The sequence below is a fragment of the Tachysurus vachellii genome, chromosome 2 (genome assembly GCF_030014155.1).
Source record: "Tachysurus vachellii isolate PV-2020 chromosome 2, HZAU_Pvac_v1, whole genome shotgun sequence".
NCBI lineage: Eukaryota > Metazoa > Chordata > Actinopteri > Siluriformes > Bagridae > Tachysurus > Tachysurus vachellii.
In genome coordinates this window covers 21,899,058-21,923,316 of record NC_083461.1, presented here as the reverse complement: position 1 = coordinate 21,923,316, position 24,259 = coordinate 21,899,058, and the positions used below count along the sequence as shown (strand labels likewise).

At 36.8% G+C, this 24,259-nt stretch overlaps 2 protein-coding genes across 2 annotated transcripts; both read left to right on the top strand.

The window, feature by feature from the left end:
• Positions 1-768, top strand: lrrc18b (leucine rich repeat containing 18b). The gene has a single exon (XM_060891291.1). The coding sequence runs from the start codon at positions 1-3 to the stop codon at positions 766-768; it is 768 nt and encodes a 255-aa protein (XP_060747274.1).
• A 3,890-nt stretch (positions 769-4,658) lies between these two features.
• Positions 4,659-23,767, top strand: si:dkey-191m6.4 (rho GTPase-activating protein 22). The gene is made up of 10 exons (XM_060891279.1): positions 4,659-4,786; positions 8,466-8,659; positions 12,132-12,219; positions 17,247-17,375; positions 19,516-19,723; positions 20,148-20,280; positions 20,416-20,489; positions 20,582-20,703; positions 20,915-21,812; positions 21,943-23,767. The coding sequence occupies exons 1-10, from the start codon at positions 4,744-4,746 to the stop codon at positions 22,163-22,165; spliced, it is 2,112 nt and encodes a 703-aa protein (XP_060747262.1). The 5' UTR covers positions 4,659-4,743; the 3' UTR covers positions 22,166-23,767.
• The last annotated feature ends 492 nt before the right edge of the window (positions 23,768-24,259 follow it).

Sequence of the window (24,259 nt, the reverse complement as noted above, 5' to 3'; positions counted from 1 at the left end):
ATGGCAAAGGGTAAAAGAAAATCAAATGAGCCCAAAGGTCGAAAAATCACACTTAGGATGGCCAAGAATGCAGTAAAGCTGACGATGGATGGCAAACGCCGTTTAGACCTAAGCAACATGGAGATCACCACATTCCCTAAGTGCATTCTCAAACTGTGTGATGTGGATGAACTGGACCTGAGCCGCAACATGCTGAAGAAGATTCCTGACTCAATCAATAAGTTTGTCAACATCCGATTGCTTGACTTGCATAGCAACCAATTGGAGCAGCTTCCAGAGGCTATTGGTCACCTGCAGAAACTACAGAATCTTAACATATGCAACAACATGCTAACCACCTACGGGATCCCACATACACTTGGACTTCTTAGGAACCTGAAGAAACTTAACCTGGGCATGAATCGAATTGAGACGGTTCCATCTTTCATTGCAGGACTGAGGGAGCTATGCGAGCTCAGGCTCTTCAACAACCTTTTGACTCAAATTCCTCTGTGGCTCCAGAATTTGCCCAACCTTCACATGCTCAACATAAAGTGCAACCCACTACCTTCAGAAAATCCACCAAAACTAGACCCTATTCAAAGGGTAGAGAGCCTCTACTTGGTTAGGAAAGATTGCTTTTGTAGTGAATGTCTTAAGAAGTGTAAAGAAGAGAGAGACAGGTTGGACAGAAGGCTTACTGGACAGACTGTACAGAGAAAAACCATAATTGCTGACTTAATTATGACTAATTCCAAAGAGCAGGGTGATGAAGCAACATGCAGATAAAGGTAATGAGTGAAAAAAAAAAGCTGTTCTCTGATTTATTTGAATAATAAAAATGTATACTGAATATATTTATAAAATCATAATGAAATCGTTATTATAGAAGAGCATTGATTGGTCAAAAAATAAAATATTGATAAAAGGCTGCAAGAAGAATATCCATATTCAAGAATATCCATATCCATATTCTTCTTGAAAGGAGAAACCAGATTGTCTAAATTCAGTGACACACAAACCTGAGAGTGGGACTGTGGCTGAAATGGATTCCAATGACATTCAGATCACCTTTTATATACAAGCAACTACATATTATCATGAAATTATTTAAAAAGCTGTTATTTTAACATCATCGATGTTAAGTTGACATAAGTTGATTGGGTTCAGGAAAACATTGCTTATCACAACTTAAAACCTTTTTTAAAGAGATTTTATATTTCTGGGTGGAATTCTCAGTCTCTCTGATGTTTAACACTCTAAGGGAACTAACTTGGGAATCTGTATAACAACAGGATAGTCTTGATGAGAAGGGATGTTTTCTGTGGTGTGCTGAAATATTATTTTTCTTAATATTAGGAGAAACAGGCTGTATTTTTAATGATTGTTTAACTGTTTAATATTACAACAGGAACTAAGCTGTTTTATCAATGTACCATAGTTCCGTGTAACTAATAAAAGCCCCAAAAAGTACATGATAGTAATTATTACCAAAAGTCTATAGGTTAACTGGACAACATTGGCTATGTGCTGGTCAGAAATATGGCAGACCCACATATGAGGTTTAATTTACGAATAAAGAAAAGAATGCAAATCTCTCACACAAATTTTCAGCTTGGCACTTTTCTTTCTGTCACTTTTTCACAGAAGGATTTCACAGCTTAGACATGCTCAGCAGTGATCTCACTATTACTGTATATGGTCTTGCATGTACCTGGTCCCCATCTGCTACACTAAGGCATAAGCACACTACAGAATGTGCTGTTAAAGGAAAGTTATCAACTCTGTGAAGGAACATTTAACTGCCCATTGTTATTCCTTTTTTTATTTCTAATTCATACCTATTGATTTATTCCACATAATCTCAATTTGATGAATTGCTATAATTACTTGACCCACATGAAAACTGTATTGTGTAAGTGTGTGTGTGTAAACTGGGGCTTTCTCTTGCTTTTCAAACAGCAGGCTCAAAGGCTCTAGCATAACCATAAACCATAACCAGTTTCTGTATACTTCCTGTCACCTCAAACCAGTCTGAACATGCTCCATAAACATTTTCATCAACAAATACATTTCTGGATTTTTTAAAACTCTAATGACTCTAAAAACCTCTAAAGATGACTCTAAAAACCATGGTATAACTCATGGTATAAATTGAATCCCTGATTTTTTGAGACAAAATTTGATTTTTGATTTTAAAACAATTATTTTAATAATATATTTATTAATAATATTTGTGGGAAACAAACATCGACATAAACCACAAATTCGAATTAATCGATAATGACGATTAGGTATATCCATAAGTTACAGCAAAGGAAACACATGATTTTCAAACAGCCAAAATGCAGCAATGTGGAGGTAAGTAAACGCCATTCCATGTTAACATGCAATGTAGATGATTCCTGAACATTCCACCATCATCAGTTCGATTGAAGCATTCACCACAACAGGGTCTGTCATGAAGAGGAACCCACCTGGCTTTCCAGTCTCTGTGCGAGAGCTATTCTGAAAGCTATTCTATTCTATGTCCAACCACTCCACTGTCAGCAAACCTGAGCATCTTGCATGGGTGGCAAGGCAACAGTATCCAAACATCCTAGTTCACCATAAACTTTATGCACATGAACCCTCCAGATCTGCTACTCTGGCTAAAAAAATCTATTCATAAAAAAGCTAGACTAAACAAATGTGTTTTCAGCCTGGAATTAAACACTGAAACACTGGAAGGCTGTTCCAGAACTGTGGCGCTTTGCAAGAAAAAGCTCTGCCCCCTGCTCTAGCCTTTACTACTTGAGGTACTAACAAATAGCCTGCACCTTTTGATTGAAGAATAAAAAAAAAAATTAAAAAAGAGATCACTCAGGTACTGTGGCACGAAACCATTCAGTGCTTTATAGGTCAGTAGAATTTTTTTGCGTGGATAACATAGGAGTTCATATCTTCTGGTTCTAGTTAGCTGCTGCGTTCTGGACTAACTGGAGCTGACAGGTTATGACATCATATTTCTTATCTTAGCTATATTTCTGAGATGAAAGAAGGCTACCCTAGTGATATTATCTATGTTAGCTTCAAATGAGAGAATGGAATCAATAATCACAGGTCTTTTACTGCTGCCCATGATGAAACAAAAATACCATTGAAAGTTGTAATCAGTAAGCTAACTTCTGATTGCATGTGGTCCTAGTAAAAACACTTCTGTCTTGTCAGAGTTAAACAGTAGGACGTTAGTAAGCATCCACTGTCTAATGTCCTTCAGACTTTAATTTTTATAAGCTGGTGTGCCTCACACTCCATCCAGGGTGTATCCTGCCTTGATGCCCGATGACACCTGAGATAGGCACAGGCTCCCCGTGACTCGAGGTAGTTCGGATAAGCGGTAGAAAATGAATGAATGAATGAATGAATGAATGAATGAATGAATGAATGAATGGTGTGCCTCATCTGACTTAGCTGAAACATATACCCGCATGTCATCAGCATAATAGTGGAAGCTAATACCATATTTACGAATAATTGCAAGAGGTATTATACATAAGGAGGAAAGTACTGGGCCAAAAACATAACCTTGTGGAACACCGAACATAACCTTAGTATGTTTTGAGTAGTCACCATTTAGATCCATGAACGGATAGCGCTCAGTCAAATAAGAATTGAGCCAGGAGAGGGCTGTCACTTTAACACCAACAACATGTTCTAGCCTGTCAAGTAAAATAGCATGGTCTATGGTATAAAAAGCTGCTTATCGAGTAATACCAGCAAGGAGGTTACCATGGCAACTAGTTACTACCTGTGGCTATGTCCAGAACTGTAATGTATCATAATAAATAAATAATACAGCATTGTAGTATGACATCTTTTCTTACCTCAAAGTGGTTTGACATAATATAGTAAATATAAATTATTACATGATTCTTGCTGCATATTATTCAGAATAGTGTTTGGTATGATTAGAATTTTACTCTAAAATTGTGGATTATTATATGGAGGAAAACATGGTAGCTGACAAGGGTGGGAGTGCTGAAGGAACCATGATTGCTCTCTCTTTTCAGTGCCTCCTTCCCCCATGCTGACTACAAGTGGGGCAGCTGTTCTCCATAAGGTTGATTCATTTGCACCAGCAGAGCAAGGGCTATTGTGCTACCACCCTAGAGGTGGCCGTCTGATGTGTTTAGGAATTATATATTTTTAAAAAAAGAAGTTGTAGACAGGTGACTGTCTTAACCTCTGTGATGTAATCTAGCAGATTTATTGAGGGAGAAAAAAAAGAAAGGTGAGAGGATATGTGGAGATTTGATAAGAAGGAGAGAAGAGGAAGAAAAAAGAGAAAAAAGGGAGGAACAAGAGGAGATCCCTAGAGAGCAAAGCAAACCAAGCTAAGCTCACATGCCTGTGGCCAATTAAACATCAAGCCTATTGTCATAATTCCATGTACACACACACACACACACAGAATGGTCAGTGAGAGAAGCTGGATGAATAATACACAGAAGGGTGGGTGTAGAGTACTTATGAGGGTGTGTGTAAGCGTGCGTGTAAGCGTGTGTGAGGGATCCCTCCCCCACCTTACTATGAGGTCAGCAGGAAAACGACAGTGTTGCGAAAGAAGACTGAAAACCGGTTGAAAGAGAAGAGGGAGCTGCGCAGAGCAGGAAGAGGAGGAGAGGAGGAAAGAGAGTGATAGAGAGAGAGAGAGGGTGAGGGAGAGAGAGGGAGAGAGAACAGGAATAATAATATGCTGAGCAGGGATTGTGGACTGCAGTGATGACGACTATGCTCAGTCCTAAAATCAAGCAAACCAGGAGAGGTACAGTATGCTTCCTTTTCTCATTCATTACACACACACATACACACACACACACACACACACACACACACACACACACATCATTCACTCTCATCTCTCTGCATCTCTAGTCCAGCCTGCATCACTGAATCTCTCTGAGCTGCACAGCTTGTGATAAAATCCTGCTCTCTTCTACTCGGATCATGTTGCTTTGATGAATCTGTACTGATGCGATTGTTATTTGACACTGGATTAATGTGGTGATGACATTCTATTCATGCTCTCGTGCACTATATGCAGGAAATGTATTCTCATTTCAGAATACTGCTTATTTAATGCTGATTAATATGCGCTCTGTGTCATGAGATGATATGGAAAGATCAAATCTGTACTTCAGTACTTCAGACTGATATGAGACGTAATATGTCACACAATAGTATAGCAATAACCTATGATGATTAAATCCAAGCTTAATGATATATATATATATATATATATATATATATATATATATATATATATATATATATATATATATATATATCCTTAAACAAGACTGCTAGAAATGATCAACACTGACATTGTTAAAGTTGAAATAATAATGGCCAAAGAACCCTTAATGAAGAATCTGCTCACCTCAATTGTTTCATTGTGAGGAGGCTGACCATTAATACACAGTCGTGGTAACATCTCTCAGCACCTGGGCAAATCCCTCCTTTTTACACACACACACACGACACAAACGTCTACTGTATATTCATTAACAATCAGCAACACAATTTCTGCTAAATGTACCAGAACATGCAATGGAATTGATCAGTATATGAAATTTATATAGAGGCTAAAACAAAGTACAAAACCCATATTTGCAACTATATAGTCCAATTTAAAATGTTCTGTACAAATAATGTTGTTTAAATGGAGGAATACAGTAGCACTAATATTTAAAGATTTGACTCCAGAAATAATCAGACATGATGATTAATATTAAAGCACTAAAATTTTCCAGAAGAAAGCATATCAACCTTCCAAACCAGAGTAAATCCTTAGCAACAGCATTGTTGATGATTTCTAAGATCTGCTACAAAAATGAGAAAAATGTTAAGATAAGGTTAAAGATAATGCTCTAATTAAGATTAACTAAAGAGGAGTATTTGTAAGAGGATTTTAATTCTGAATGTGCTGCTGCATGCTAAATGGGATTTACAAACCACATCCTAGAAACACCCATGACAGACTGGGAAGGTATGAATCATCACACCAAGAAGTCTCCAAAGCGAAAACTACTCCTTAGTGAAAATAGTGGCTTTACATGAAAACGGGCTACATTTACCTTTACCACAGTGCAAACAGCCCTGCCACATATTTACAGCCAAGACAGAACAAGAGAAACATTCTACCTAAAAATACAGAGCAATCTGACGATCTGTATTGTCAGTAATGGTACAAGACAGATCTCTCTCTCTGTATATATACACAGTAGGCCACAGGCTTGACTTGTTATATATATATATATATATATATATATATATATATATATATATATATATATATATATATATATATATATATATATATAATAAGCTATAATAATTTATCACAACTGATATGCAAGCCAAACTGCTTAAAGAGTACTAAGCACATTCACTAAGTGAGGAGAACATTATAGTACATTATAGTACAGTACATTATATGACAACAAACAATGAAATTATGGTCAGCAACGCATCTGCTTTATTTTTTATTTTCCCAGATTCTATGAGACCATTGTCTGGTTTCTTCAAACTGTGCACAAGACAGTAGAAACATGACTTATAGAAATATCAACACATAATATGTGTTAACAAGTCTTTATTGCCCCAGACAGTTTCTTTTTAAATGCTCTCAATACATGCTTAAGTGCAATCCTGGTGCAATATCCAGGTTTCTATTAAAGATAGGTTCCCGATTCACATGAATTAACAGATCAAATAACAGGGAGGGAGAAAAAAAAAGATTTTCTTTTAGAAAGCGGCACATGCATTGATCGAGTGTCTAAAGCCCGGAGGCAACAGGCACAATTTGTGCAGGATTGATTTTCATAAATTATACATGATGAGTCTTTCCTCAGAGCCCCTGGAGTTCAGGCAAGTGCAGACTTTCAATGTTCATAACTGCAACAATTCAGTTCTCATTTTCTCCATGAACTCCATCATATCTAAATATGTCTCATTTAATGACTTCTGTGACTTGATTTTATGACTTCTGTGGTGAGTTCTTATAACAAACAGAGTGGTGATGATATACTGTATAAGCTTGATGGTATATCATACATCTAATCTGAAATTGTTTTAACCTTACCATTATTTTATACTGATATGGACAGCTGTATGACAGTTTCTTAGTCTTAGATCCACTTCATTTCAAAATATTCCAACAGATTTAGATTTATAACCAAGAATAATGGACTCTTTTGTTGAGCATTTAATGCTGACTTGTATTTTTACTGGACATTTATCAAACCTTTTAGACCACTGACATTACAAAAAAAGAAACCTATTTTTGTTGGAATTAAAAGAAGGCAACAGGTATTCATCTACAGTACATGGAAATCTAATCTCGTCCAACATAAGTGGATGATATACAGCACCATTAGACCTGCTCTACAGCTTTAGTGATACCCTTGAGGCATCATTAGGGTTGAAAGGCATCAAACACAGTAAATACACAGACATTTTGGACAGACACAATAAAACACCTACCAAAGGGCTAATACACACAGACAACACAGTTTGGTCTCACAATTGTAATTTGCGAGAGATAATGCATTTATAGGATGTATTGGTTAAGATCAGATTGTTAGCCATTGTAGCCTTTCCTTATGATACCATTCATAAGAAATCTAACCAAGTCATCCTTTCTTTCCTTCAAATTTATATAAACTGTCAAGAGTGGGGTCGGGTTGTTGTGCCACAGCTAAAGAAATCTGTCTGTAATCAAAAACCAGCAAGGTATTAGATATGCTGATTTATCAGCAGATATACCGGTCCCATCTGCTAGGATTTTAAAGCATTATAATTTTTTATACCCAGCATATGCTATTCTAAAGCAGAAGAAATTACTGTAACATTAAAACCACTGACTACACTAAGTGTCTTATTACAGAGGCACCCGTCAAAGGGTGGGATATACTAGAACAGTCACTTCTTAATGTTGATGAGTTGTAAGCAAGAAAAATGGGTAAGTGTAAGGATCTGAATTGATCTGACCAGGGCCAAATTGTGACATCTAGACAACGGGGTCAGAGCATATCCACAACAGCAGGGCGTTTGTTGTGTCCTGGTATGCTGTGGTTGGCACCTATCCAAGGAAGGACACACTGTGAGTGGTACAGTATGTGACAGGGTCATTAGTACCCAAGGTTCATTGATGTACGTTGAAAGTTATGGCTAGCCCATCTGGTCTGATCCTACTGAACAACTACTGTAGCACAAACCTGCTGAAAAACTCAATGCTGTCTATGATAGAAATGTGTCTACATCTGTCAGTGGTTTTGATGTTATGGCTGACCCGTGTATATTAAGGCAAATAAGGAAAACAAACTCCCTTTATATCCTAAGGACATGTATGCAGATGGGAGAATAAATAAATAAAATATTGACATTTAAAAACGACCAATAATGCTTATTTGTGATTGGATGTCTGCTGTCTTTTCATGCAGCCAGATCAAAAAGCATGGTGATGGGCGAGGTGAGCCATGGCTCGGCTGGTTCTCCAGGCCTCCATGAGGGAGTGCTGAAGGTAGGCTGGCTCAAGAAGCAGAGAAGCATCATGAAGAACTGGCAGCTGAGATGGTTCGTTCTGCGCTCTGATTATCTCTATTTCTACAAGGATGAAGAGGAAACAAAGCCTCAGGTAAAAGACTAAGAAAAACATTTATGATTTACAGCTGGTTGCTGACTTTAGTCCAGGATGTTAGTTCATTAGGAAATTTATTACTCAATAATTTTTTGTTTATCCACTTGAACTTTAATCTGGTGCATGTTCCTTAGTTGCCCAAACAAACCTGCAGGCTTTTATTTCACTGTGATTTACACTTGGAAGGAATTAATGCAATGCAGTAGAACATCGAAAATCTGACCTGCATGATGTGAGCAGAAAAGCCAAAAAGAATCACTAATTTGGCATGTTGTGTTACTTTTGATGCTAACATTATAACTTGGTGGGAAAAAAATGAAAATATTATCTCAAACATTGACCCCTACCCAAAAATTCTGTAGGCTTATTGAAGAATTTGAACATTTTATTACATCAGTAACATATGTGTAAGGCAAGTGGCTCAAGATCTAAGAAATGTTCCTTTTATTATTTAGCATTACAGTAGCAAGTGTTGTGGTGGCATGATTTGGCCTGCCAAAAAGAAGTTAAGCCTGTTTTGAACTTGATGCCTTACTTTGTATGTGCATGCAGCAACAACATTTGTGTGTTTGTTCTCTCTGTTTATCTTATTAACAACTGGAAGATATATGACATTCACTAGATATAAAACATTCTGCAAGTCAAACTTTAATATGTGTAGCATTACTAAACAATATATCTGGAGTTTAGTTTCAGGTGTGGTCCATGATAAAAAAGTTTCCACCAGACATGCTGAGAAATCTAATGTCTATCCAATGAAATGTTAGCTAGCTACCTAATCTACAGTATATCGATGGATTCTGCTGGCAATTATAGATTCTATGCAGCAGGTCTTTCTGGCTTTATGGCAGATTCAAATATTTATGTTCTTTACTTTGTACCTGAAATAAATTTGACAAAGAAGGATATTCATTTTAAATGGAATCATAGCCACAAAATGGATACAGATCTCCTTGTTGATCAGTGGGACCGGCTGCACTAGTGTGGACAAATTTCCTGTACAGCCTTGCCAAATGTTGTGTGTCCCATGTCCAAATTACTAGACATTTCTGAAACAGCACATAGGAATTGATACAGAATTTGGTATGTATAACATGCCCACAGTGGCCAACAGAGCTATAGGTGAGTCATGATGAGCTCTGCCATCTCAGTTTCATCTCAGTTGTAATAAGTAGATGGATGAGATAATGACCAGGGGGCTTTAGTGGTTAGCGTGTTTGCACTGCACCTCCGGTGGTTGGGGATTTGATTCCTGCCTTTGCCCATTGTGCACAGTTTTTTTGTACTAGCAATGCTATGGGGGTTTCCTCTGGGTACTCTGGTTTCCCCCAGTCCAAATGGATCCAGATGGATGGATAAATGGGGCTAAGTAAGTGTTATTATACCCAGTTTATATAAACCAGTTTATATATACCCAGTTTTATATAAAGTTTCTTAGAATATGTGGCATAGAAAATGGATGGATGGATGGATGGATGGATGGATGGATGGATGGAGGGATGGATGGATGGATGGATAGATGGATGGATGGATGGATAGATGGATGGATAGATGGATGGATGGATGGATGGATAGATGGATGGATACATGGATGGATGGATAGATGGGGCTGAGAGGCATACAAATAACTGAGTGAAACATAGACTCATCTAATGCTAGACTGTCAAAGCCCAACCTCCTAAGTTTACTGGATTTATTTAATGGTAAACATGATCAAGTGGCTTCTTGAAGACAATGGTGGGCATGTGTGACCATTCTTGACCTTCCCTCTGCGGTGTGTTGCCAAAGGAACGAGACCGGACAACAAAGATTCCTCAGGCCACTTTAAAAGTAAAATGAAAATTATAAACACTCTATATTTGTGTTTCAAACTGCATTTTTAACACAAAAATACATATTAATCACAAGAACCAAATTCATTTTAAACCTTTTAGCGAGCGAGAGCTGAACTCACCTCTCCTCAGCTGCACTTACCGAGAACTGAAGGAGAGCAACATTATTCTAAAAGGGGCCACGTACCATATTTAACAATTACAACACCCAATAAATAAAAAAAACATTAACTATGTACAGAAACATAACTTCTCTGAAGAAATGAATGTTAAAAGAATAATTTCCAGAGTATAAAATTATTAATAACAAAGGGAGAGATTTTGAGTGATATTAATATATTTATAACACCTGTTACAACTCGACTGACTTTGAATTTGGGGATAAGTAGATCAGCCTGCTGGAGCACCTTTATAAGGAGAAAGTTAACTGGAATTAGCTGGAATCATGATTGGTTTGGTGTAAGGATATATTCAAATAATTCTTGAAATGCTTAGCTTTTGTGTTACCGGTGTGATGAACGAGTTCCTATCTATGGCCAAATTCCTTGAATTATAGCCAAAAAATATTCTCTGTAATGCACAAATACAGCAATGACTTTTGGCATAATCTACTTATTATCCACTTTGTGGCTATTCACAATTTACACTACATACTGCTTGTACTGTAGTCACTGGGGTACATCCACCACACATTTAAATTGTGTGATTCTTCTCCCGACAATGAATTGAACATGTCCATCACCATTTCCAGATGATTGACATTTTCATCAGAATACAAATACAGACATTAACAACTGTCAGGGTCCTTCATCCTAATCAATAACATTCTGTTTTCATTCTGCCTACTTGAAGTGTATGATAGACAGGTCTTTTCACCTGAGTCTATCAATAATCAACCAGGCACAAATGCTTCACTCACCAGGGTGTGTGCAAATGTCAAGCCAGGCTGCTTTCCTGTCTTTAATCAACAGAATACCAAGTGGTTAGCTCTGCAGGCAAATTACATACTGGGATAAAAGGATACATAAAATAAGCCATCTGGAAGGATATATTTTTTATTTTATCATAGCTGTAGCTTGGCTCTACTGTTAACTGCAAGGTAAGTTAGGATAGCCATAGAGCCAGTAGCAAGATCATTTACCTTTAATACAACCTTCCATGCTTTAGATAAATGTTACTTTTAAATGAGGAAATGTAAATGATCAGAGAAAATAAATCAAATACTTCCATTTAAAAGTTAAGAGTCAGCATGGTGCCATGACAGGTAGCACTACAACATTGAAGCTCCAGGGTCTCCAAAGATTTCTCATGATCTGTGGAGTTTCTCATGGTCTATCAATTGGGTATTCCTAGTATTAATGTCTTGTACTGAGATATTATCTGATGTTTATAGGAATGGATTTAGCAATTAGCCTGTTCGGAAAGTGAATGTTTGGTGAGGCGCTGGTGCTAATTTTTCAATAAATCATAGTGAATAGATTAGACAATTGTTTAACCTGATCATTCAGACTATTAGCCTAGTCAAATTACATGAGATTGACAGATTATTAAGGATCATCAACAATGCTAATTTTGTGTGAAGGTAACATGTTAAATTTAAAACATCATTGTTTTTTAAACAATTTTTTTTCTTTCAGGGTTGCATCTCACTCAAGGGAAGCCAAGTGAATGAGCTTACAGCTAATCCAGAGGAAGCAGGCCGATATCTGTTTGAGATTGTCCCAGGTAGGAAAATGAAATTACCTGTGTAATAAAAAAATCAGTGGTCTGAAACAATATCCAAAGTGACTTACAATGACTTGCTAATTTGCTAAGTAAAATATTTGGTGAAAAGGTAGGTCTTTAGTCTTCATTTAAAGCTGTTGAATCTAGGAGAAGCTTGTCCAAACAGGGGGCGTTTGTCCAGCCAGTGGAAGCTTGTCTAGTCAAGGGACATTTGTTTATCCAAGCAAAGTTTGTCCATCCACCTAGGTCCCAGGACAGAGAAGAGACTTGATGCATGCCACCCTTGTACCCTGAGAGATTATGTGTCCAACTGAGTAGTACTACACATTTTAATGATACTTTTTAATGGCTATTATGGACTAATATATTTACTGCTTATCCCATGTACTGTAGTCATGTGGCACAGCCTGATATACATCTGTTCTGAGATTTTGAGCAAGACAAACGCATTGCCAGGTCCTTAGATTGACTTATACACAGAATTGGGTGCTGGGCTCTTGGGATTAAAAACACAATGAGTATTACAATCTATGTGTCCAACATCTAAGAAAATGTTGTGCCTTGTGTTTTTATAGAGTGTGAAATGATATGCTATTAAATTTCAGTAATCTGACTGGAATACACCATGTAAGCCCCGAGGAATGATTAAAGGTGTATTTTCATTCTCACACTCTAGGGAACAATGTCAATTGAAACTAAACCACAGATGTTGCTAACAGTGCTAACCAGCATGTCTTGACCCTACTGGTTCTGCATCAAGTTTCTTTCTCTTCAATATACACATACAGTTGTGCTCAAAAGTTTGCATACCTTGGGAGAATTTGCAAGACGTGTACCATTTTTTAAAGAAAACAAAAGTGAGAAGGCAAAACAAATTAATTTGATTTCCTATAGGACTCAAGATAATATGAAAGACATAACAGAATGGCACAATCATCAAAAAAGAAAATAAGGAAATAATCCCTGTTTAGAAGTTTGCATACCTTTAGTTCTTAATATTGTGTATTGCCCAGTTTAGCATCAATGATGGCATGCAGTCATTTGTAATAATTGTGCATGAGGTTCCTAATTTTCTCAGGTAGTATAACTGGCCATTCTTCTTTGCAAAATGCCTGCAGTTCCTGTAAATATTTTGGTTGTCTTGCACAAACTGCACATTTGTTATGGCCACTCCAGAACCTTCACCTTCTTCTGCTGTAGCCATTGGAGGGTCAACCTTGCCTTGTGCTTTTGAACATTGTCATGATGGAAAACCCAAGGGCATGCGATGTGCAGCTTTCATGCTGTAGAATTCAAATTGTCTGCCAGTATTTTCTGATAACATGCTGCACTCATTTTGCTATTAATTTTTTTCTAACTTCCATGTGCCACTGGAGCTTGTACAGCCCTAAAACATAAGAGAACCACCACCATGCTTTACAGTTGGGATGATGTACTTTTCACCATAGGCCTTGTTGACTCCACTAAAAACATAGTGTTTATGGTTGTGACTATAAAGTTTAGTTTTGGTCTCATCTCTCCAAATGATTGCTCCAGAAGCTGTGAGGCTTGTCTAGGTGCTGTTTTGCGTACTAAAGGCGGGTCTTTTTGTGGCATGGGCGCAATAAAGGCTTTTTCCTAGCAACTCGACCATACAGGTCATTTGTGTTAAAGTCCCTCCTTATCATGCTCCTTGGTTTAGTATCAACAGAACCTCTTATTTTCCACCTCTTTATCAGAGTCTGATCACTTCTGACTGGCATTTTCAAGTGTTGAAATATCTTTTAAAATCCTTTTCATGCTTTATAAAGTTCCTCTATCTTATTATGCAGATCCATTTGCAGTTCTTTTGTCTTAACCTTGGTGCAGTATCCTGCCAAGTCAGTGCATCACCTTATGAGCTGAGAAACTCACTGTCTATTTAAGCACGGATGCTACTTACAATTACAGTGAGTCACAGGTGTGGAAACTACCCTTTAATAGTCATTTAAACATCTGTATGTCAACCTTTGTGTTTATAATGTGGCCAAACATTAAAGGAAATGTAAACTTTTTATAAGGGGTGTTTACGTGATTTCAGTTATCATTATGTTTTAAAAAGGAGTCAAAAAACTATAATTAATGACATGTGATGACTATCCTTTAAAAGAAAAAGATATTTTGCATTATCAGTCATATTTTCCAAATAAATGACAATGTTTAACAATTTCTTACAGATTTTGTTTAACTTCTAGCCAAAAAACCGAGCACAAGTTATTAATGTTAAGATATTTACAGATTGGTCAAAGTGATCAGTTTCTTCCTAATGCCTGGCACATTTCATACTCTTACAAACCCCACACTAGCTATATGATTATGCATTTCAGGTGGATTCCATGTAATAGTTACCAACATTAAATGGATACCAACATTAAATGGTAATTACATTAGACTTGTACCACCAGGTTTGGGGTTTAATTCCCATTGCTGCAATGTGTACCCTGAGTTACCACATCCCACATCCCATGTGCTTTGGGGTGTCTACTGGGTACTCCTTTATCCTCCACCAGTCCAAACATGTGTACAATAGGCTAATTGGCATCTCTAAATTGTCCATAGTATGTGAACAAGTATGTGTGCGAATGTGCCCTGTTATAGGTTGGCACTTTGTCCAGGGTGTCCCCTGAGACCAGGCTCCAGATTAGCTGCAACCCTGTGTAGGAAGCAGTAAATAATATTGATAGATGGATTTAGACAAAAACAAGGAGTTAGAAGTATTTAAACATCTCTAACTATAAATACAGTAGGTACATAGCATGGGAAGCTACATGAAACCAATTGATAATAAATAGCTGGCTACACACTTTCTAACTATACCAGTTTTCTCTATTACAAAAACAATGACCTATTATATGTGACTTCGTAAAAAACCCTGCATACTACCACTGTCTATGGCAGTACACTAATTAAACATACCCCAATGGAGAAAAGGGGGTGGCTGGGGACTGTTTCATTGATATGCATAGAATATAAGCAACAATGGCACTGCTCATTACTGTTGTACTAGTGCCTAGAGGGTGGTGAAACAAGTGGGAAAAGCCTGTAGGCTGACGGGAAATTCCCTCAAAATGCAGGCTTTAGAACTTACTGTGTATAACAGTGACACTGTAGCATCAATACTCACACATGAACGAGGAGAAGAAACAAACCAAGACAGGCTTGAGCTAAAAGGAATGACAGAGTGGATTTCATCAGCATACATTGAGAATAGAATAAATGAAGCTAAGAAGGTTTTTGAACGTTTTGGAGAAATGTAAACAGCATTTGATTTATAAGTACTAGCTAGTCCATTGGTTATGGATTGCGGATTAATGGATTGCGAATGAAGGCTTTTTTTTCAACTTTTGAATGACTGATTTGGTGCAAACAGCTCCAAATGATTTTTACTGAGCCAGGTTGACTTATAGCCATTCTGAGTTAGGCTACTAGTTACTAAAGCTCAGGTTATGGCATGGTCCTGATGTAACATGGGACAAAACTGCTGCATGCCAAGAAGGAACAAACCACTACAAGGTACAGTTATTATTTCTTATCATATGACATATATATATATACATTTATACACACATATATATATATATATATATATATATATATATATATATATATATATATATATATATATATATATATATATATATGGTTTGATATTTTTCATTACAATTGCAAACAATATATATATATATATATATATATATATATATATATATATATATATATATATATATATGTTTATAAAAATATCGAACCATAGATATATATATATCAATTTGCAAATAAGCATTGTTTTCAGAAAGATTATTATTGATATGTGGTATGTTTTTGTGTATGTTTATACACTTTTGATGTTGTCTACTTTAGTATGTTAAAAGAAAAGCCACATTTTAGATGTCCAAAAAAGAAAAAATTTTCCCCGAAATTCTACTACTACTACTACTACTACTACTACTACTACTACTACTAATAATAATAATAATAATAATAATAATAATAATAATAATAATACTATCTGGTTTTCTCCTACTGATAAAAAAAAATAACGTAGGTTAACGAAGGTAACGAAGGTAAATTGGTGGCTCTAAATTACACCTAGTTGGGTGTACCTATGCATGTTGGCCGCAATAAACTGTCATTCCATTCAGAGCATGCCCCCACCTCATATGAAATATATTCTGGATTTTGTATAACATTTTATATACATTTAAAACATTTTCATGAAATTAAATTTAAAGCAAATTCATCTTTGCTTTCAGATTTTATTTTCTTTCTTTGCATGTACCTAAGAGTTTGTGTGTGAGGTCAGTAGGAGCAATTACAGTCCAGTTAAACTGCAATTGTCTTAACATGCCAGGCACATTGGGAATATTCTGCATTATATAATTCTCACAGAGGACAGATGGTATCTGAATAGCACCAGAACTTTGGCGTACATTGTGCTACATACACGTCTAACTTTGTCTAATACATTACAGTAATTGTTCATGATTATATTTCGTTTGTTTTGCATGGTTTATCAAATTTTGTTTAAAACAGATAGAAATCTCTGATTAAATGTGCAGAAAGGCAGTCTTATACTTGGTTTATAAAAGATAATTTGTAGACAGACAGACAGACAGTCAGACAGACAAACAGACAGACAGTCAGACAGACAAATTAACAGATAGATAGATAGATAGATAGATAGATAGATAGATAGATAGATAGATAGATAGATAGATAGATAGATAGATTAGTATTTTATTTGACAGTATAATGCTACAACCCTGTTCTGGTGAACAGAGCCATCTGCTGGTGATATAACAACGTTCTATTTATAAACGTATACCGAGTTAGTGCCACCATAGGATATTTATCTATTATTGCTTACAAGTGTGGATGTTAAAATGTAAGTAAATTAGAAACAGTACATATGTTAAACCACTAAAAACTAGTCTAAATGAAAAACAAACATATGAATAAGTTCTGCCATTCATATAAATATATTTTGTTAAATTTAATCTGATTCCCAGGTGCAGCTGGTGAAAAAGACAAGACTCCGGTAAGTCATGAGACCTTTTTGCTCATGGCCAACTCCCAGAATGACATGGACGATTGGGTGAAGGCGATCAGACGAGTCATATGGGCTCCATTAGGAGGAGGTAAATACCTGGAGACAGAGTAGCCAGGATAACATGTTGACCTGTTCTCAATAATCCTGCCTTATTAACTGCACCACAAGGTTCAGCTAAATAAAAAAAAAGTCTTTTTAAAAAAGATACTCAGATATTTTTTTACAATAATCCCTCTTACAGTGTCAGACAAAAAAAGGTTTTTTATTTGGCAAAAACAGAAAACAGACGCGGTATGAAAATGTCCAGCTAGCTCAGATTGGACTGCCTGTCATGTTCCTCAAACCCTTCCTGAATCTTTTTTGCAGTGTAACATTATACTGCTGAAAGAGGAAATTGCCATTAGGGAATACCATTATCATGAAGTGGTATACTTGGTCTACAGCAATCTTTAGGTAGGCAACGTGTCAAAGTTACCAAAGGTTTCCCAGCAGAACATTGCCAAATCATCACACTTCATCAAAACATCAAACCTGTGGTCCTTGCATTTACATTTACCCTGTCGAAAGTTCACAAGTTGTCAATTATTTGGCTATTTCTGTTAACTATTTAACTATTGCATACTAGAAACACAACACAAGACCTGCTGGTTTTAAAATGCTGTCACAATTTGTCCCTTGTCAGAGTTGCTCACATTCTTATGCGAGCATTTTTCTTGCTTTCAACACATCAACTTTGAGAACTAACTGTTCAGTTGATTCCTAATATATTGCACCCCTCGACATTTACCTTGGCAATGAGATAATCAGTGTTGTTCCTTTCCCCTTTCAGTGGATTTTATAATATGGTTGAACAGTATATACCATATAATGCTTAATAACTAAGGAGGGAAAACAAATAACTTAATTGGGGTAACTAATTAGGGTGTGAGCCTGACAAAAGAAAAAGAAGAAAGAAATTCCAAAAGGATATGAGTGAGGGTGGTCATGAAACTACCTGACATTTTTGAAAACTTCATGTGTTTAAATTGTGCTTAACAATTAGAAAATGATTAAATTAAATTGTAAATACACACAAGAAATACACACTATTGTCTCACACTAGGGATGTTACCAATTTGTAAATAGATTCAAATACTGATACAAATAGGAGGTACTTAATCTTTTAATAAATTGGGAAATAAAAATTTTATAAATAATTTTGTTTGTAAATGTCACAGGCAGGTAAATATAAACAAACAAAAACTTGTAATTTAAGCCATGCCCATTTCTGGTTTAAGCCAGATTATAAATACAAATACATGAAGCCCTAAGCAGATATAAATCAAAATGTTGTATATACAATAGTCATTGATACAATCATTGCTTTACAACTGGTGTGTGTACATATCACACAATTAATTCTGCTTGCAGTTAAAACTTAAAAGAAGACTATGCCTGGGCAATTGCTTTCATTATAACTATGCTCATAACTTCAGTGGCCATAGACTGGTAGACCTACTACAACAATAATAATAAATGAAAATGTAGATTTTTTTGTAGACTAAATATAGTATTCATGCCAAGTAGGACTAGAGAGCTATTCTCTTACCATCAAGTGGCAGGAATGTTTCTGACTTCCCCACTTACAGAAATAGCACTGACACCATGGTGTTCGTTAGCCAAGTATACCTCAAAGAAATAAACTAAGGACAATAAGGACTAAAGGACAATAAGGACTAAATCTCTAATCCATTTTTGGTTATTTATCATTTAAAATCTTTCCATCTGCTTTTGAGCTTTGATAGAGCAGACATCAACGTGCCAGTGTTACAGACGTCAATGAGCTAATGCTATTTTTGTCTCTCTCTGCGATACAAGACGAACACATTGCGACACACAGGAATTGGACACCAATGAGCAGATGTTCAAGAAAATCAAAAATATGCCATTTTTTGTCACTGAAAAACAGGTGTTCTTTTGTAGTTCATGTTCCTCTGGAAATTACTATGACTTTTGCCCAGTATATGACAACTGTGATTGTGCTGCACACCAGCTGTATCACTAGAAGTGTGGTCTGGACTTCAGATGGAGAAGATCAGGTTCTTGGCAGGATTTTTAAAATGCTATTTAGACAAGACCTTATATTATAGTTGTGTTAAAGAAACATAATATCTTTACACAAGATCTTATGTTCATGTATTTAACCAAATATTTGTGTAAGTATTGAAGTGTCTGTTATTTTTTGCCAGGGATTTTTGGACAGGGCTTGGAAGACACAGTTCAGTACGAAAAGAAATTTGGAATACGACTTGTCCCACTTTTAGTCGAGCAGTGTGTGAATTTCATTAGGGAGCGAGGACTTGATGAGGAAGGTCTCTTCAGGATGCCAGGCCAGGCCAATCTGGTCAAAGAGCTTCAGGATGCTTTTGACTGTGGAGAGAAACCTCAGTTTGACAGGTACAGCATTTTTGGATCATATCTCTACATATTGTTTATTGTTATCAACAGTAAAGACATGACGATACGTTGGATATATTGAAGTCAATTTTACTTAATTTTCCATTTTATATTTTCTTAAAATTAAAGGTATATGGCTGGTGTTATCTTCAGAGATTAAACCAAATAACAGCCATTTTTACATTTGTGATAACAACTATGTGATAGTAATAGTGATAGTGACCCTGTCTAGGATAAGCGATTGGATGGCTAGAAGGTAGTTGATTAAGGGTGTTTTCATAGAGTCCTTTAATGGCATCCTGAACTGGGTGTATTCCTCTTCATACACAAAATGTTACACAGATCATGCTGACATTCATGAATAATTGAAATATAGTGACTAATGTTCCTAAACTATCATAGCTAACACTTTAACAATTTGTAGTAACACAGACATCCACACTGTGGCTTCCCTGTTGAAGCTCTACCTCAGAGAGCTACCTGAGCCAGTCATCCCTTTCTGCAAGTATGATGATTTTCTTACTTGTGCTCAGCTTCTGGCCAAAGATGAAGAGGAGGCAAGTAATTATCAGTACTGATGTGCTAGCACACTATTGCATAACAAATAGCTGAACAGCACTGGACATTTGTTGTATTATTTTTACACTGTTATGCTATGGAGGAATTACTCTTTGTGTCACCGATATTGACAGGGACTACAAGAATTAGAGCAACAAGTGAAGACTCTTCCCTCTGCTAACTACAATCTCCTAAAATATATTTGCAAGTATGGCCATAATACAAGCTTTAGGGCCTTTCTTAAATACTGAACTAATTTCCCCCAGACTAGTAAAATATTTCTTGTGTTTGAACATTTAGTTTCCTTGATGAAGTACAGTCACACTCTGGTGAAAACAAAATGAGTGTACAGAACTTAGCCACTGTGTTTGGACCAAACATTCTTCGTCCTAAAATGGAGGACCCAGTGGCTATCATGGAAGGTATGGATTGGTCATCAAATAAGAAAATTAAGAAAATTAAGTAAATTAAATAAAATTTAGATAAATCAAATACAGTAAATTCACTACAGTAACTCTCTAATTGTGTGTCAGGATTCAATTTGGCATTGCACTAAAGTCTTTCTTATATTTCAGACCACAGTTGTAGTGTGGAATTAAATCCATTTAGTTATTTTCTCATTACATTTGGCAGGAACCTCCCTGGTCCAGCATCTCATGACTGTCCTCATCAGCAAGAATGATCAGCTCTATGCTGATCAGGAGTTTGAAGCTCCTGAAGTCTCCATGGAAGCCTCCATGCCCTCCTCTCAGTGCCAGCAACACCAGCAGTCCAACCTTGTTGGCTGGATCTCTGAGGAAGATCTTCAAAACCTGACACCTCCTGGGAAGAATCCCAACACTAGTGATAACCCTAGTAGCAGCAGTACCTCTTCCCTGGATGGTATCCCCACAGGTACATCTCCTAAATCAGCCCCCCTAGGAAAAGCTGAGACAGCCATCAGTCCAAGCAAGCAATCCAAAACTTTACCTTCTTGGAAATATTCATTCAAAGGTTCCTCACCACGACCACAACCTGCCAAAACCACCAGCCAATCATCAGATGTGACCAGCATCTCCAGTGGAAACTGGCTCATGAATGGACTCTCGTCATTGAGAGGGCACCGTCGTACTTCTACAGGTGAACGTGCAAAGGATTCTGGGTCGTCTCAAAGACTGTCAACCTATGATAATGTCACATATTCATCAAGCACTGGGAGTGTTCACAATGTAGAGAGCACTCAGTGGTCCAACTTACCTTGTGAGATCTTAGTGTCAGGGAGGGACACCGTGGAGGCAGACACCAGGACAGAGTCAGATGAAAATTCTGTAGATCCAGAAACGACTGTGGATGAAGTAAACTACACAGAACAAGCTAGTGCCGATATGGTGTCAACTTGCAGCAGTGATGCCAATATACACAATATAGTGCCGGTCATCACTGTCATGGCCAAAGACACTGATGAAAGTGCCACATCACTGGTCAGTGTGGTAACTGCACTGAAAGAGGAATTAAATAGTCAAAAGCTGGTTTATGAAACCAGAATCAACAAGTAAGTCTTACCCTTTTAAAGCTTCATCTATAACTTAATCCCTATTTAAGAGTTAAAAAATAATTTTTCTTGTATCATAAAGGGACCTATTGTGTCAAAGTTTCCTTGATATTTTTTTCTCCATTTACAGGCTGGAAGAGTCAAGTGCAATGCTCCGTGCTCAGATGGAAAGAATAGAGCATGACATGGAACAGGAAAGAAAGAAACAAAGAATGCTAGAAATAAAACTGAGGAACTCTGAAAGGGCTCGGGAGGATGCCGAAAACCGCAATCGGCTCCTGGAAAAAGAAATGGAAGACTTCTTTTCTACACTTGGGGAACTGGCTCTTGGAACTAGAACAAGTGACATTTAAGTTTGTGTGTTTAGGACATGACAGAAAACATCCACAAGAACAGTCTGTGGTAACTGCGGGCAGTACTGTCTTGGGATTTCCTCAGGTCTCTCTAGAAGTCTGCGGGCTAAAATTCCATGTTTATTCCAGGACTATTTCTCTAACCTCACGTCACTTGATTGTCTTGACAATGACCTACAGGATAACAGAATATGTAAGGATGAATACAAGGCCTTACTCACCAATGTCTACAACATATCACTGTGGATGTTAGGGTAGCAAGTTCCTACCAGTAATGTTAAGCAATTTAGCCAGTTGTTTACACTTACAAATGTTTTACCTGGGTCTTAGTCCAGGTAAAGATACAGTTTGTCAACTAATGCTACAATTATAGACCATTCATAACCAAAGCCTATATAAATTGCTGCCATTACTTGGTTTGGAACATAATGTGTGACCTCTGCCCTGGAAAAAAAAAGTAAGAATCGTAATGACAGTGCCTTTGTGAAGGTTTTGTGTTGAAATCATCTGGCTTGCTTGAATAGAGTAGTTTGGTGTTTTGGAATGGATATGGGAAACATTTCTTGGTGTATTATATTTAAATGAAAGGACTTGTGAGATTCTGAAACGTTATGAAAAGATGCATTACCAAACACATCATACATGGTTATAAATGGTTCATCTCTGATTTTATGAGATATTTATGAAAGTGATTATAGGTTAATATAATGTTATAAGAATATGCGTGTCGATTGGTTAAATTTGAATTTAATTTACAGTGTGCAAAAATAGTGCTTTACAAGGATGTGCTATGTATATATCATGTTGGATGTGTTAAAAAAATCAGGCATCGTAATAGTAACACTTCAAAACATTTTCTAATACTTGATAACAGAGCAGTCAATGTTTAGAAATCTGTATTATAACCGGAAATGATGAATGACATGGCCATATTTACAAGGGGTGTTTTGTTGATTTGCACCCAGTACTTTGAATACTTCTAATATATCGTCGCTGTCGGGCGGAAACCTCGTATGTCCAAATTTGGTCAATTTCATATTTTTTCACATATGTCTGTTATTTTTACAAGTTATTAACCAATCTAAAGTCTTGAAAATAGCTTGCGCGCAAATCTCTTAACTCCATTGGACACTTCAACTGTCCACCTCTTCCTCACTCCGTGGGAGAGCTTCGCGGCATATTTCTCCTCAAGAAGAGTCGCAACGAATCAACATGTCTTCTGAGGTAAATGTCTTCAAAACACTGGGCTCAAAGAAAAAAAATCTTGACCCCCGCTAGTTCTGGTGCTCGTCTGAGGACAGGAATTTAGCGCAAGACAATCCACTGCAACGCGGACTAAACCCTGTGCATTGCAGATACGCCGTTTTTTTAATTTCCTGAAAAGTAATGGTTTTGGAGATACGAGGATTCCGCCCGACAGCGCCGATATGTTGGTTTAATTGAAAAAACATTGAATGTCCTGCAGGCTTCAGTAAGTTAGATTTCTGGACATAACTCAAGTTTTTAAGCACAGTCAAGCATATTAGGGTGTCATCCATAATCCATCTCAATGTGATTAAGTGTTGTTCATATTTTTTTTAATCACTGACCAGTTAATGTGGTGCTATGTATCTGTACACAAATAAATAAATGTGCAATTAAATGGAAAACTGGAACAGAGTATAATTAAGAGATTTTTTTTTTTTTTTTTTTTTTTTGGGGGGGGGGGGGGGTGGTTGGTGTTTGCAAGTAGATCTCACACACAAACCTATAGCCTTTACAGAAGAAATTTAAGGGGATACAAACTTACAATTCTCTTGGTTTCAGTGGCTCCAGAATCAGACAAACAGAAGCATAATTCCAACAGAAGTATTTATTTGCAGTACATGTTTTAACATTGGCTTGGCGAGATCCCAGTGCATTTATTCTAGTAGTGCACTTCTGATAGTCTGTATGCAGGAAGGTGCACACAGTAAGGATTTTGCATTGCCAGTATTGCTAGCAAAGATTATAGACTAGCTTACATTGGTAGACAAGAAGGCATATACTTTTTTGTCTTTTAACTTTACTAAAATGATCCATGGGCCATGTAATTCGTACACCTTCATCTAGTTT